The 16,734-nt window shown below is 42.5% G+C and overlaps 1 protein-coding gene across 2 annotated transcripts in view; it reads right to left on the bottom strand.

The window, feature by feature from the left end:
* The window catches only part of LOC128686551 (RNA-directed DNA polymerase from mobile element jockey), a 130,542-nt gene that overhangs the window by 17,039 nt on the left and 96,769 nt on the right, over positions 1 to 16,734 (bottom strand). For both annotated transcript variants that reach the window (XM_070084341.1, XM_070084342.1), the window contains exons 4-5: positions 16,030 to 16,149; positions 15,619 to 15,757 (exon numbers count right to left, since the gene is read on the bottom strand). In XM_070084341.1, coding sequence (XP_069940442.1) covers positions 15,619 to 15,757; positions 16,030 to 16,149 — 259 coding nt within the window. The remainder of the gene's footprint in view (positions 1 to 15,618; positions 15,758 to 16,029; positions 16,150 to 16,734) is intronic.

Raw genomic sequence — 16,734 nt, 5'->3', positions numbered from 1 at the left:
GGTTCTCAGTCGTCCACTAGTATGTACAACCAGTTCTCATGGTTCTCAGTCGTCCACTAGTATGTCCAACCAGTCCTCATGGTTCTCAGTCGTCCACTAGTATGTACAACCAGTCCTCATGGTCCTCAGTCGTCCACTAGTATGTACAACCAGTCCTCATGGTTCTCAGTCGTCCACTAGTATGTACAACCAGTCCTCATGGTTCTCAGTCGTCCACTAGTATGTACAACCAGTCCTCATGGTTCTCAGTCGTCCACTAGTATGTACAACCAGTCCTCATGGTTCTCAGTCGTCCACTATTATGTAAAACCAGTCCTCATGGTTCTCAGTCGTCCACTAGTATGTACAACCAGTTCTCATGGTTCTCAGTCGTCCACTAGTATGTACAACCAGTCCTCATGGTTCTCAGTCGTCCACTAGTATGTACAACCAGTCCTCATGGTTCTCAGTCGTCCACTAGTATGTACAACCAGTCCTCATGGTTCTCAGTCATCCACTAGTATGTACAACCAGTCCTCATGGTTCTCAGTCGTCCACTAGTATGTACAACCAGTCCTCATGGTTCTCAGTCGTCCACTAGTATGTAAAACCAGTCCTCATGGTTCTCAGTCGTCCACTAGTATGTACAACCAGTCCTCATGGTTCTCAGTCGTCCACTAGTATGTACAACTAGGAAAATCGCCGTCTACGTTTCATCAAATGATTCATCATAAATTATATTGATTTAGAAGAGCATTTGAGTGGCTTCTTGGTTTATGTACATTACGTCTGACACGAAAAAACTTTCCTAATAAGTTTATTTTATCCAGAATTTACTTACAATGACATTCGTAACAACATAGTAGAAGTCACTTGGAATCCCAGCACAGGAAAGATGACCACCATGACGTCATGGGCCCAATTGTAAATGTTGACAGAATCATAATTTTCCTCCCAGGTTTCATAAAACAATTTGTAATGCATCTTAAATGAATAATACCACTATTAAAACTTTCAGAAATTATTTCTATGATAAATCATAATACTATTTTCTGGGGGGCTCGAATAAATTATAAAGCTTGTAAAAAAATTTTTTAACGGCATTTTACTCAGTGACAGCTAACCAAATCTGCCAAAGAAATACATGATTAAAAGGAGAGTGTACCAAGGATGATACAGCTAAGACTCAGGCAGATTTGGCTAGGTCTGAGTATGTGGAAAATACTGTACGTATATATTTTCCACAAATACAGTAGTTATATGTAAATTAATGGCCATACTGTATTTAAAAAATTATGTTATAAAAAATGGGAAACTGCGCCTGTGCAGAAGAGACTCGCCATTGTTTTTTGAGTTGAGTAACAAACGTTAGTGAATATTGGGAAGAATTTTCGTGCTCTAGAGGTTAAAATTGGGCTGACACCTCTCAAATAGGAGCCGAAATTGTTGGATGTGCATTCCTGCATAACTTGAGATATCAGGCGACTGGACAAGACAGCTCCAGGAACCTCAGATAAGTTTGTTTATGTTTGTAACTCTGGCCAGTGTTATTTTCATGGATAGACAGTGAGGTTTTCTGAGTATGATACACCTTAATCTCCAGTCAAATTGGTGAGTGATTTTAAGATATTCTCCTTCTGTTATGTAAATTGTATATATATAATCCTTTATTAATTTAATATACAGTCCACAAGTTTATATATTTACCAGAGTTCCTGGTAGTACATATTTCATTTGTAATTAATAGGTCTAGAGCAACTTGTGGATAAGACAGTTGTAGGTATCGAAGGGGGACATTTTTGCGACCTAGGTGTCTCAAATTCCTACTTGTCTATGTAACTTGATAAATAATAATTATCTTTGTTATCATTTACTGTTATGTACATAATGAGTTACATTCAGATAAATGTAATTTTCCACATTTAATTTGCCTGTTATTATCCAGTTCGAAGGATCAATGGGCAAATTAAATGTGGAAAATTACATTTATCTGAATGTAACTCATTATGTACATAACAGTAAATGATAACAAAGATAATTATTATTTATCATTTACATAGACAAGTAGGAATTTGAGACACCTAAGTCGCAAAAATGTCCCCCTTCGATGCCTACAACTGTCTTATCCACAAGTTGCTCTAGACCTATTAATTACAAATGAAAAATGTATCACCAGGAATTCTGGTAAATATATAAATTTGTGGACTGTATATTAAATTAATAAAGGATTATATATATATATATATATATATATATATATATATATATATATATATATATATATATATATATATATATATATATATATATATATATATACACATTTACATAACAGAAGGAGAATATCTTAAAATCACTCACCAATTTGACTGGAGATTAAGGTGTATCATACTCAGAAAACCTCACTGTCTATCCATGAAAATAACACTGGCCAGAGTTACAAACATAAACAAACTTATCTGAGGTTCCTGGAGCTGTCTTGTCCAGTCGCCTGATATCTCAAGTCATGCAGGACTGCACATCCAACAATTTCGGCTCCTATTTGAGAGGTGTCAGCCCAATTTTAACCTCTAGAGCACGAAAATTCTTCCCAATAGAGTAGAACACTAATGGTGCATATCACCTGATGGACATTGTATTAGAAAATTGTACTGTTCTAATCTCACCGTCAAAGACAAAAGTAACCTAAAAGAATAAACATTAAGTTCTGTAGAAACTTTAGATTATCTGAGCAGTGTGTTAAAAACTGCTGATGGAAGAAAAGTTACAGGGACCTGAGAGGTTCAACTACGTGTACGGTTCTCTGTCGATTTAGTGGTGGCAGAAGAAATATCACAAAGCTTGTGTTTAACTATTGTACCTAGGTTGTCAGGGGCACTGTGCTGTGAGGCCTGTAATGGTAGACTTGTTGACACTGAACAGTGTGAGGTCTTTGACAAATTGTGTTAATATTTTGATAACAAAGACAAATGTTAGCAATGATGATGAATAAGACACATTTGCAACACTGAGGTACCGTAATTGTCGAAACGTTTCGTCTGCACAACACGTTCCTTCAGTCGAGAGCAGGAAGCAGTAAAAATTCTGGAAGCAATAGTAGGGTTAGAATTGTCTGCATCGCTATTGGGCCGTGCAGACCTCCTGCGCAAACGCTCTTCAGTTCCCTGACAGCAGTAGTGTGAGGTGGTGCTTGTCGCGCCTCTGTCGTCAGACCAGGAGAACTACTATTAGTCAACATGGCGTGCAGTTACAGACGCAGGATTAACACTGTCGGTGTTGAACTTCTCAGTGGGGCAATAACGCCAGCCTCAGCCCAGGTATTACTACCTAAAATAATCAGAGACACGTATGGCATTCAGGATGGAGAGTTGTACGGCGTAGCATTGAACGGAGCACGTAGATTTTTTGTGAAACTGCTCTCAGCAACGGTTTACGAGTCGTTGGTCAACCGTTTTCAGGACGTAAGTCTTGATGCAACACCAGCTGTGCGTGTGAGGATGATCGATGTATCCAGACATTATACATGGATTAAATTGCGTAATGTCCCCTTTGAGGCGGATGAGGCAGATATCAGAAACGTATTTGAGGAATACGGAACTGTTCATTTGGCCCAGCATGGTAAGTGGGTGTCGGGTGCCTACACAGGTATGCCGGAGGGCACTTTTAACCTAAAAATGTCATTGCGACACCCCATACCGTCTTACGTGTACCTAAAGGAATTCAGGACACAGGTCATGGTGTCATACGTGGGGCAAAGGCGTACCTGCCGACTATGTGGGGAATATGATCACATAGCGGCGGAGTGTGGGAAGCGGCAACGAGCTCCTGGCCCAGAGGCGGAGACATCCGCTTCTACACCAGGGGAAGCAGGTGTTGATCAACGACGTGAAGGAGGGCGTGGTCGTCTATGGAGCGAGATAGTGGATGAGGCGTATAAGGCTGGGGGAGAGGGTGAGGCCCTTGACCAGTTACCTGGTCCAGACACACTTCCAGTGGATCGAGTTGAGCAAAAAGTACAGGAGGAAGTGTTGGAAATTGAGGAGGAATTAGCCGAGGTTTTGAAGTCCTTGTCACCGCCTGAGGAGGTGGCTGGTCCTGGCAGGGTAGTAGAAGATGAGGTGAAGGCTGTGGGGCATCAACAACAGAACTATTCGGACGAAGGGAGTGACAGCGTGACTGAGGTGTCACCGAGATCTTTGTCACTGTGTACAGTGGAGGTAGAGGTACATTGTGAGGCATCCCCAGACCAAGCCATGGAGGATGCGCCTGTCACAAGAAAGAGAGCCGCTGCATCGGATTCAGATGATGTCCTAACGCCGGCGCAGAGGACTGGGAAGCAAATATGGGCAGAAGGTGAAGGTAGTGGTGGCCATGACAGGAGGCACCGAAAGAAGGGGGGGGGGGAGAGAGGGAAGTGTGCAGGTGACAAGTGGTCCCACACGTTCTGGTGGCCATCGGAAGAGTGAAGAGAGGAGGCAGGGGTGGAAACTCTAATAGGCCTCCGGTGTATGACAGTAAACGTTAATGGTTTGTGTAATAGTGTAAAGAGAGAATGGTTTCGAGAGTTTCTGAATAAATTTAGAGTGGATGTTGTGTTCCTACAGGAGCACAATTTTAAGGAGGGTAGGGTGTTGGAGATGGAGGGGTTTCAGGTGGTAACCCTGCCATCTGCCCGTTTAAAAGGGGGGGTGGGTATCTTAATTAGGGAGGCGAGCCCGTTTGTTTTGCAGAGAAGTGAGGGGGGGGGAGGGGGAAGGGTGTTGCGCGTAGATGGTTTGTGGATGGGAAAACGTGTGGCTTTTATTAGTGTATATGCGCCTGCAGAGAATAATGTACAGGTGAAGCAGGAGTTTGTGTGCGAGGACCTTGTGTTTTTTTTCCGTGCATTACCGGAGGTGGCAATAGTAGGAGGTGATTGGAACTGCGTCATTAGGAGGGCTGATGTGGAACCAAAAGGGGCAGGTTATGTGTCGGTGGCCCTACGAGATTTATTGAGGGATATTAGGTTAAGAGACGCATTCGAGGGGGGGGCGTGGGAGACAGAGCATACATTTGTTAGGAGAGGGTATGCAGCGAGGTTAGATAGAGTGTATCTTTCTCACGGGGTTGTAGTGAGAGTTTTCAAAACTGTTGAAGTTGCATGGTCAGATCATAGAGCAGTGTTGGTGGAGGTTGGGTGGGAGGCGCTTGCAGAAATATACAGGAGTTACTGGAAATTAAATATAAGTGCATTGAGTGATGAGGAGGGGTTAGAGGGATTTTCTGTCCTATGGAAGGAGCTTAGTGAGGAGGCACAGGGAGTGGAAGATGTCGTACAATGGTGGGATTGTGTTGCCAAGGAAAGGATTAGGAAATATTATGTGGGGGTGGGCAAACGTATAAATGATTTTAAATATGGGCTTTCAAATTATCTGGAGGACAGGTTAAGGGGCTGTTATGAGAAGGGGGCTGTGGGGGGCAACTATCCTATGGATGAAATTGTCGAGGTCAAGGGGAGACTGAGGGAGTTACAAAATGAGAGGTTTCAAGCGGTAAGGGTGCAGGCAGGGGTAGAGGAGGTGCTTTGGGGTGACAAACCATCGGCGTGTGTGTTGCGACGTCAAAAACAAAGACAGCAGGTTACAGCTATTCCGAGGTTAGAGGTACACGAGATGGCGGGGGGTTATAGAATGGGTCAGGAGATACTAACTACAAAAGGAATGTGTGTGTATGCGGATAAATGGTATGAAGGGTATTGGACAAGTGGGAAGGTGGGAAATGTGGATTTAGAGAAGGTGTGTGAGTATGTGACGTGTAATTTAGGGAATAGTGATAGAAAGGCTTTAGGGGGGGTAATAACAGAGGAGGAAATAGAGTTGGCTTTAAGGGGAATGAGGAAAGGCAAAGCACCGGGAATAGACGGTCTCCCGGCTGAATTTTATCTCCAACATTGGGAGGTGATAAGGGGTTTCATGGGTAGGTTATTTAATCAGATGAAGGAGAAGGGTGTGATGGGGGACAAGCAAGCAACAGCAGTTGTAGTGTTGGTCCCGAAGGGTAAGGGGCAGCACACCCTCAAGGAGTACCGTGCCATATCCCTGTTATGTGCTGATTATAAGTTGTTCGCTAAAGTCTTGGGTAATAGGTTCAAATGTGTGGTAGGGAGAGTGGTTTCGAAAACGCAGTATGGTTTGCCTGGAAGGTCGATGATTGAGGGTCATGGAATACTGAGAAGTTTTGTGGAGTCAAAAGGGGGGGGAGGGAGGGCGGCGTTGTTGGCTTTAGACTGGCAGGGGGCCTATGACAGGGTGGAACGAGGAGCATTGGGAGCTATACTTAGGAGGCAGGGTTATGGGGATGAAATAGTTAATTGGGTAACCACGTTGTACAATGGTGCCAAGATGAGGGTACAGATTAATGGATGCTTGGGGGAGGGGATTGTAATGGGTAGGGGACTTAGGCAGGGGTGTCCCATGTCACAAATGTTGTTTGCTTGCATTCAGGACCCCTTCTATAGAATGGTTGAACGTTGTGTATGTGACACGAGTGGAGGTGGGGGGGGTGGGGTAGGGAAAGTGTGGCCGGGAATAATAGGATACGTAGACGATACAACAGTCCTGGTTCGGGAGGGGATGACGTTGGGTGTTTTGGATGCTGTTGTGCAACAGTTTGGAAATGCAACAGGGATGCAGGTAAATAGAGAGAAGTCAATGATCATGGGGTTGGGTGATTGGGTGGAGGGGGGGGGGAGATGTAACGTTGTGAGAAAACAAACGGTGTCTTTAAAAATTTGTGGTATCACCTATAAGGGTGATTTGGAAGCTGCTCGGGAGGAAAACTCGAATAGATTAATGGAAAGGATTCAGGGGCGTCTGGGTGCATTGCGACCTCATCATCTGACTCTCGTGCAACGAGTGTTTGTTATAAACGTATTATTGTATAGTAAGGTTTGGCACGTAGCAGCCGTGTTCCCATTAACAGGGACGGCGATTGTGGGAATTCTGAGACGAGTGTTTAACTTTTTGTGGGGTTCAAGGTGCGATTGGCTGAGGAGAGAGGTTGTAATGTTACCTGTTCGCCAGGGTGGGTTGGGGTTGATGGATCTGAGGAGGAGGATTAAATGTGTGTTTCTTAAATGGGAGGTTTTGCGCGAAGGTATGAGTGGAGGGCAGCTGGGAAAAGTACATGATAGGTTGGGTAAGTTGTATGGTGGTGTGGAGTTGAGGGAATGTGAAACTATTTTGAGGGCTTTGATGTTGGTTAGAGAACCCAGGAAAATTCGAGTAGGGGTTTTGTGTAAGCTGCTTGCAGACAGGATTGTTGTACCAGTTGAGGGATTGTTCCCCATGTACGCATGGACGAGTATTTGGTATAGGTTTAGCAGGTTGAAGTTAAAGCCTAGGGTAAGGGAGGTAATGTATCGTTTTTTGCATGGCATACTACCGTCGGGGGAGGTTTTAAGAACCAGAGGGGTAATTGTGGGCGGAAGGTGTGGAATCTGTGGGGAGGATGAGACGGCGTTCCATGCTGTATACTTTTGTGGGGAACTGGAGGGTGTTAGGTATTGGTTAAGTAGGGTAGTACAGGGGGTGGGGGGCAGAGGGGTGTCGGTTCTGCGTGCACTAAGCCTAGATGTGGGAGGGTTCGATGAGAGTGTTATACGAGCTTTGGATTATATAATAGTGGATTATATATATATATATCGTGGGTGATGAGGGGGAGGGGGAATTGTGAGGTGCGGAGGCGGGTACTAGCGGTAACGGTTTATCGTACGATGTGTCGTAATAGAGAACTGTATGGGAGGAGGTGGGAGAAGGATTTTTCGGAAGGGTATAGAATGTTAACGTTAGGTTTTCTCATCAATCTACGACTTGGGCTGAGTGAGTAAGGGGGGGGGGGTTGGGGATTACATACGGGAAGGGGGTTTTCAGGGGGACACAGCGGGGTCGCCTCCTGGGGAGGGGTGTGAGTGTAGGTGTATGTGGGTATATGAAGGTGTAGATGAGTGGCATACATGTATGTAGCATGCAAGTGGGCACAGAAACCAAAGATGATATCAAGTAATTACGTAGTACCTGAATGGAAAATTCTGTGTTTGATGTGTCAGGGTCGTCATGACCTTCTTCATGAATTAAGTGTGAATGGTGTCAAGATTATAGTTTTAAGACCGTGAAGAGCTTTAGGGCTTATGTAGAGTGTGCGTTTATAGCCTTTATTGGGCATAAATCATGTGCGATAATTGTATCGCAATGAGAGGTTATTAAATTATGTTTGTGTTTAGTGTTGTGGGTTTTTAGCGAGTGTACTGTCTTTATTTTAGCATTATATAATGTGCTCATCCAGTTGCTGCTAGATGGAACGATAATGACTTCCATAAATTTGTAATGCCTCGTTAAAGGTTTGTAATGGGACAGTATGGGTTAGTCTCTTACTTTATATAATGTGCTCAGCCGGTGGAAGAGGCTGTATTAATATTTAGTAATATTTGTTAATATTTATTTAGTATAAGTGTGAGGCTTAGGATTTGATTTTTGATTTAGGATTTGATTTTGATTTTGATTTTGATTTTGATTTTGATTTTGATTTTGATTTGATTTGATTTGATTTGATTTGATTTTGATTTTTTTCAATGCTTAAAAAGAGATTGTAGTGAGGCACGTATGTATGTGCTTAGGTACTTCTTATTGTATAGGGGTTAATTTTGGGAAGAGTATGTGATTGTTTTTAACTGAGATTGTGATGTAGGTTATTACTCTGTTTATCTCCTGTGAAGGTTGTGAACCTTTGTCATATGTCCGTCATACTATGTTAACTATACAAATCTGAAAGTTGTATATAGTTTATATTTTATATAGTTTATATAGTTATAGTTTATTTTGTTTATCATAGTATGTTATATGGAAAATTTTGTGTGTATATGGGTAACCTCTTTTATGTCAATTACAATGTGTTGTTAATAATTGGTTAGTGTATGTTGTGTAGGATTGAGGATCCTACTGTACCCATTTTATATCTTAATTTAATATCAAGCTGTAAAGTTTTTAAATAAAATATAAAAAAAAAAAAAAAAAAAGTAGGGTTAACGTTATCAGTCCGTCACCCTCGGTGGAAGGTGATTAGTCACTCAAGCCTAAATCATAAGCAAGCGGTCAGACCTTATATACTAGAGTAGAGGTGAGCTGAAGCATCTGGAGTAAACAGCGTGGTTCATTAGTGGAAGACGGTCATGCTAAATGGTTGTTTAGGAAAGGAGTTGTAAAAGGCTTCCCTTGTATCAACATATCATTGTGTTGCTGTGTCAGACAAGTAATATATTACTGATGATATACGACACCAACAAACTGATGAAGGTTACACCGCAGACTCAGCCAGAAACTATAAAATCATTGTCGTGATCACAGGATTATCACATCAGTGAATGATAAGGAAAATATATTCATTTTTCGTGATCTTGGACATAGGATTCTTAGGAAGAGTGGTATTCTCTTTATCCACATTGTCATGTGATAAAGATAGTATTAAGGATGTGGCAGTGTTGATAATACATAATAGTCTTATTAACCCATGCGTATGATTGTTCAGAATATCCTGATATGCATGACTTCAACAACGCTAAATCCATAGTACAGATATATCTCTGGATCGCTTACTCATTGACATCATCAAATTAAAGGTTGATGCACACACAGCTGTATTGTGAAACTCAGTGTCATATCAGCTCGTCGATTTAGGTCATTCATATCATCACTTCCATTGTCGACAATCCTTTATACCCACAGGAAATATTCATCTCGTGAAGATACTGATATGTTCAGTAATCTGTCCTATGTAACTACAAAGAAGTTCAGAAACTCACGTGTCCAGATTACAGTCTGAAAAGATTCACACTTTACATTTTAGGCAATGTTGACTTTAATATATACTCAGTCCATAACACAGTCGATGTAACTGGAGAAATAACCTGTGTCACACCTCCCGTAGCGGTTATCGTCTATAAAGTTCATCTTCCTCAGAGTTTACAGGTATGTTCATTCTAATCAACAACACAAGAAACTCAGATCTGTTGTCTCCTGTTAATTAATCAAGTGTTATGTATCCTATGTAGAGTGTAAGTAAATACATAGATATTATGCACTTGGCAGTTTCACTCAAACGTGTCCACTGTATGAGCCACATACAGTGGAATAATGTAGATAATGAACGTGTTAATGTCGTCGTATAATAGTTGACTTCTGAATACGTTTTCACATTTTATAGAAGTGAAAATTAATAAGTTTTTTCACAAAATAAAGACATTACTCTCAGTCACTTAATTAAAAATATCTGGTAGGAGTTTTGTTTATAAATAAAGTCCCCCATGACCACCAACCTATATATATATGTGTTACGTGGCTCGGTGGTCTGGTGGCTAAAGCTCCCGCTTCACACACGGAGGGCCCGGGTTCGATTCCCGGCGGGTGGAAATTCCGACACGTTTCCTTACACCTATTGTCCTGTTCACCTAGCAGCAAATAGGTACCTGGGTGTTAGTCGACTGGTGTGGGTCGCATCCTGGGGGACAAGATTAAGGACCCCAATGGAAATAAGTTAGACAGTCCTCGATGACGCACTGACTTTCTTGGGTTATCCTGGGTGGCTAACCCTCCGGGGTTAAAAATCCGAACGAAATCTTATCTTATCTTATCTTATCTTACACACTTGATGCAGACTTATGGGGGATTCAATATTTTCGGTACGAAATCATCATTATGGAGGCCATTTTGAATTTCAGGACTTTCCTGGCCTCGGACTCCATGGGACTTTCAGTACATCATTTAGAGCCTCTTGGTGAATCATGAGGAAAAATCAACTTTTAGCTGAATTTGACCTAATGCTCTAGAACTATATATTAGTTCTCTCCAGAATGTTCATTTTCAGCTCCAGAATGTTTATCTACAGCTCCTTATGAATGTCGATGTTGTGTTCCTTGGCCTTGTGAGGTTGTTTAAGCTACACTTACTAAGCTTCATAAATGCATACGTCTAAAACTTCTTGGCCTCTTGAAATATTTGATCTGTAGCTCATGGACCTCTTGAGAGGGTTGAGTTATAGCTTCTGGGTCTGTTGACATAGTTGAGATGAAACTCCTCTGCTTAGTGATGGATTTGAGGTATGATTACTATGTTTGTGGTGCGGGTTGGATCACAGTGGCTATGTAATACGGGGGATGATGTATATGAATATTATATACACCGACATGATGAAGAATTAGATACATGTGCAACATCTGGGCATTTTATTTGTAGACGTTTCGTCACTGGATGGCGAAACGTCTACACAGATACCAGACATGTTGGACATATGTCTGATTCCTCATGCCTATATATAAACAGGATATTATGCGAGTTATGATATTTTTTAAGATGTTTCGTTCTCAGGGGCTTCATAAATATTGTAACAAAAGTTTCCCAGAGGTAAGAGTTTTCATCATAATATATTTTCTCAAAACTCTGAATCATTCACAATCTCTGAAGCTTTAGCAATTTTCTTGTGTGTGTGTGTGACCTGATTTATGTGTGCATAAATAACTCGTTATGATTGTAACCAGACATTAACAAAACTTTGTGGCTAACTCCCTGAACCCATTACGTTCCTGTAATCTTTCGACTGAAGCCAACAGGATGTTTATGTCTTATCTCCTCTAAACCTAACATAGCGACCACTTTCTCTTACCTACTTGATTGGTCAATTACGAGTGACTAAAGAGTTTCACTGAGTATCTCTCTTCTACCTCTTTATACGAGGTGTTATTAAAAAGCTCGAGGTAAGCGGCGAAAAAATATGTATAGTCTTACCTAATCACTTAGATGAAGTTACTCCCTCTTAAGTACTTTCCTTGGGAGGCTACACACTGATCCCAACGCCTCTGCCATCTCACTTCTCGAAACATTTCCGGAATTCTACCTTCCTAACAGCGTCCAGCACCGTCTTTCCTAACAGCGTCCAGCACCGTCTTTCCTAACAGCGTCCAGCACCGTCTTTCCTAACAGCGTCCAGCACCGTCTTTCCTAACAGCGTCCAGCACCGTCTTTCCTAACAGCGTCCAGCACCGTCTTTCCTAACAGCGTCCAGCACCGTCTTTCCTAACAGCGTCCAGCACCGTCTTTCCTAACAGCGTCCAGCACTGTCTTTCTAGTTCAGTCATCATGGTCTTGAGTCAGCAAGCAAGTAACAAATTTCACAGCCACTCGCCTCATGTACCAGTTTTCAGGCAAAATGCATTGATACGACCCCCAGCACATACAATGTATTGACACGACCCTCAGCAATTACAATTTATTGACACCACCCCCAGCATAGACAATGTATTGACACGACCCTCAGCACTTACAATGTATTGACACGACCCTCAGCAATTACAATTTATTGACACCACCCCCAGCATAGACAATGTATTGACACGACCCTCAGCACTTGCAATGTATTGACACGACCCTCAGCACTTACAATGTATTGACAGGACCCTCAGCACTTACAATGTATTGACAGGACCCTCAGCACTTGCAATGTATTGACACGACCCTCAGCACTTACAATGCATTGACAGGACCCTCAGCACTTACAATGTATTGACACGACCCTTAGCACTTACAATGCATTGACAGGACCCTCAGCACTTACAATGTATTGACACGACCCTCAGCACTTACAATGTATTGACACGACCCTCAGCACTTACAATGTATTGACACGATCCTCAGCACTTACAATGCATTGACACGACCCTCAGCACTTACAATGTATTGACACGACCCTCAGCACTTACAATGTATTGACACGATCCTCAGCACTTACAATGCATTGACAGGACCCTCAGCACTTACATTGTATTGACACGACCCTCAGCACTTACAATGTACTGACACGTCCCCCAGCACTTACAATGTATTGACACGGCCCTCTGCAATTACAATGTACTGACACGACCTCCAGCACTTACAATGTATTGACACGACCCTCAGCACTTACAATGTATTGCCACGACCCTCAGCGCTTACAATGCATTGACAGGACCCTCAGCACTTACAATGTATTGACACGACCCCCAGCACGTACAATGTATTGACACGACCCTCAGCACTTACAATGTATTGACACGACCCTCAGCACTTACAATGTATTGACACGACCCCCAGCATATGCAATGTACTGACACGACCCTCAGCATTTACAATGTATTGACACGACCCCCAGCCCTTACAATGTATTGACACGACCCTCAGCACTTACAGTGTACTGACACGACCCTCAGTGCTTACAATGCATTGACAGGACCCCCAACACTTACAATGTATTGACACGACCCTCAGCACTTACAATGCATTGACAGTTCCCCCGGCACTTACAATGTATTGACACGACCCTTAGCACTTACAATGCATTGACAGGACCCCCAGCACTTACAGTGTATTGACACGACCCCCAGCACTTACAATGTATTGACAGGACCCCCATCACTTATAATGTATTAACAAGACCCCAGCACTTACAATGTATTGACTCGACCCAAGCACTTATAATGTATTGACACCACCCCCAGCACTTATAATGTATTGACACGACCCCCAGGACTTATAATGTATTGACACGACCCCAAGCACTTACAATGTATTGACACCACCCCCAGCACTTATAATGTATTGACACGACCCCCAGGACTTATAATGTACTGACACGACCCCAAGCACTTACAATGTATTGACACGACCCCCAGCACTTACAATGTATTGACACGACCCCCAGCACTTACAATGTATTGACACGACCCCCAGGACTTACAATGTATTGACACGACCCCCAGGACTTATAATGTATTGACACAACCCTCAGCACTTATAATGTATTGAAACGACCCCAGCACTTACAATGTACTGACACGACCCCAGCACTTATAATGTACTGACACTACCCCCAGGACTTACAATGTATTGACATGACCCCCAGGACTTATAATGTATTGACACAACCCTCAGCACTTATAATGTATTGAAACGACCCCAGCACTTACAATGTACTGACACGACCCCAGCACTTATAATGTACCGACACGACCCCCAGCACTTATAATGTACTGACACGACCCCCAGCACTTATAATGTACTGACACGGCCCCCAGCACTTATAATGTACTGCCACGACCCCCAGCACTTATAATGTACTGACACGACTCCCAACACTTATAATGTACTGACACGACCCCAGCACTTGTAGTGACACGACCCCCAGCACTTATAATGCACTGACACGACCCCCAGCACTTATAATGTACTGACACGACCCCCAGCACTTATAATGTACTGACACGACCCCCAGCACTTATAATGTACTGACACGACCCCCAGCACTTATAATGTACTGACACGACCCCCAGCACTTATAATGTACTGACACGACCCCCAGCACTTATAATGTACTGACACGGCCCCCAGCACTTATAATGTACTGACACGACACCCAGCACTTATAATGTACTGACACGACACCCAGCGCTTATAATGTACTGACACGACCCCCAGCACTTATAATGTACTGACACGACCCCCAGCACTTATAATGTACTGACACGACCCCCAGCGCTTATAATGTACTGACACGACCCCCAGCGCTTATAATGTACTGACACGACCCCCAGCGCTTGTAATGTACTGACTCGACCCCCAGCACTTATAAAGTACTGACACGACCCCCAGCACTTATAATGTACTGACACGACCCCCCAGCACTTATAATGTACTGACACGACCTCCAGCGCTTATAATGTACTGACACGACCCCCAGCGCTTATAATGTACTGACACGACCCCCAGCACTTATCAAGTACTGACACGACCCCCAGCACTTATAAAGTAATGACACGACCCCCAGCACTTATAAAGTAATGACACGACCCCCAGCACTTATAAAGTACTGACACGACCCCCAGCACTTATAAAGTACTGACACGACCCCCAGCACTTATAAAGTACTGACACGACCCCGAGCACTTATAAAGTACTGACACGACCCCCAGCACTTATAAAGTACTGACACGACCCCCAGCACTTATAAAGTACTGACACGACCCCCAGCACTTATAAAGTATACTCTGATGACAATCGTCTTGATTAACTTTCCTCACTTTTTCAATGGTTGCGTCTGTTTTTGATGCTGATGGAGAACCTGATAATTCATCTTCCTCAACTGACGCTCGTCGAATTTTGAATGAAGAAAACTTTTTAAAACAGTGTCCTAGTCATTCATCATCGCAAAATGCTTACGGAAGGATTCTGTGAGTTTTACAAGCTGTTTTACAGAGCATGAAACAGAATTAACTCACCAGGGTTGCTTTTTTTTTTTTAAATCTAGACAAGACACTGACACGACAAAAATTTACCGCCTACCTCAATGGAATGACCAACTACAGTGAAACTCGGCAAGCTACTTTACAAACTGGTGCACCGCACAGTGTGATCTACACCGCCGATATATTTTACCCAGAAGGTTAGCGAAAATTCGAATTCGGGAACTTTTGGCTAGCATCTTGTATGAGTGGGAATGATTGGGAGCGAGTAAGACCTTCCTAGCATGGTCCAGTAGACCTCTTGCAGTACCTTTCTACCATTAAGTTCAAGATGTTCTTACGTGCTGCCGGGTGTGCACTGTCTAGGTGCATATTTCCCATACTCGTCACAGTTGGGCTTGTATCGTCCTGGTCCCAGCGTACCTGCCACCTGGTCAGCCTCGTACTGTAGTGTCTCGTTGATGCACTTTCTCGCCGCATCTTTATAATTTATAATATCAATTAGACGTCAATAAATATATCAGTTATTTTCACTTCAGATATGTGATGATACACAAAAATATTTAGAAATAATTTGATTAACTTTCAACATTCGCAACATAAATTCTGCCACAATACATGTAGTCTTAAATATACACTTGCCCGTAGCAACAACAATGCAATGCAGTAAATACTCGAAGATTAGATTTCCTGTAAATAACACATACAATATAGAGCATATAATTAGTAAACAAGAGTTAAGAAGTACTGACTTCTAGTGCAGACAGCTGTCTCGGGCTTGTAAGGTATTTTAGCAATACACTCCAGACCTGGTCCACACAGCTTGGTTGGATACTTAGCCGGGGATGATGTGTCGCACGACTCTCCCTCCTCTGAAGCAAAAAAAAAAAAAAAAAAAAAAAAAAATAAAACTTGAAACTTAAAACAATTTAGTACATGAAAATTAGACATATATGTAGTCGTGAGGATGTTCACGACTACGGTGATCTTCACGCCAGTTCCAAGGCTGAGGGACTGATTACCTCATCTTCTGTGTATAGTTCTTATCTTCCTTGAATTTGTATTGATAAAGCCACTGGATGGGAAACGTTTACAATAAAGATACCCAGATGTTGCATATGTGTCTAATTTTCATCTTGTCGGTAGTGTATACCAGTCATGTACGGTTGAGTACATAAAACTAACAGATATTCATAACTAAGCAATGAATCAGAAATGAAACTAAACGAGCGAATAACCTTGAAACATTATAAAGTCAAGGGGATGATTGCCCAGCAAGAACGACTTGTCTTGTGCCATTATAAAGTCGGGAAAAATAACGACCTAACTGGAGTAGACCAAAACGAAAGTTCAGTTTCATATCTAGGTTGTGAGTTACAGTAATTCTGAACTATTATGGCTTTTATTCTTTAAGAAATGTAAGTATAGTGAAAAACTAAATAAAAATGGTTCATAAA

Source organism: Cherax quadricarinatus, chromosome 12, assembly GCF_038502225.1.
Source record: "Cherax quadricarinatus isolate ZL_2023a chromosome 12, ASM3850222v1, whole genome shotgun sequence".
Classification (NCBI taxonomy): domain Eukaryota; kingdom Metazoa; phylum Arthropoda; class Malacostraca; order Decapoda; family Parastacidae; genus Cherax; species Cherax quadricarinatus.
This window is presented reverse-complemented; position numbering and strand designations above follow the sequence as displayed.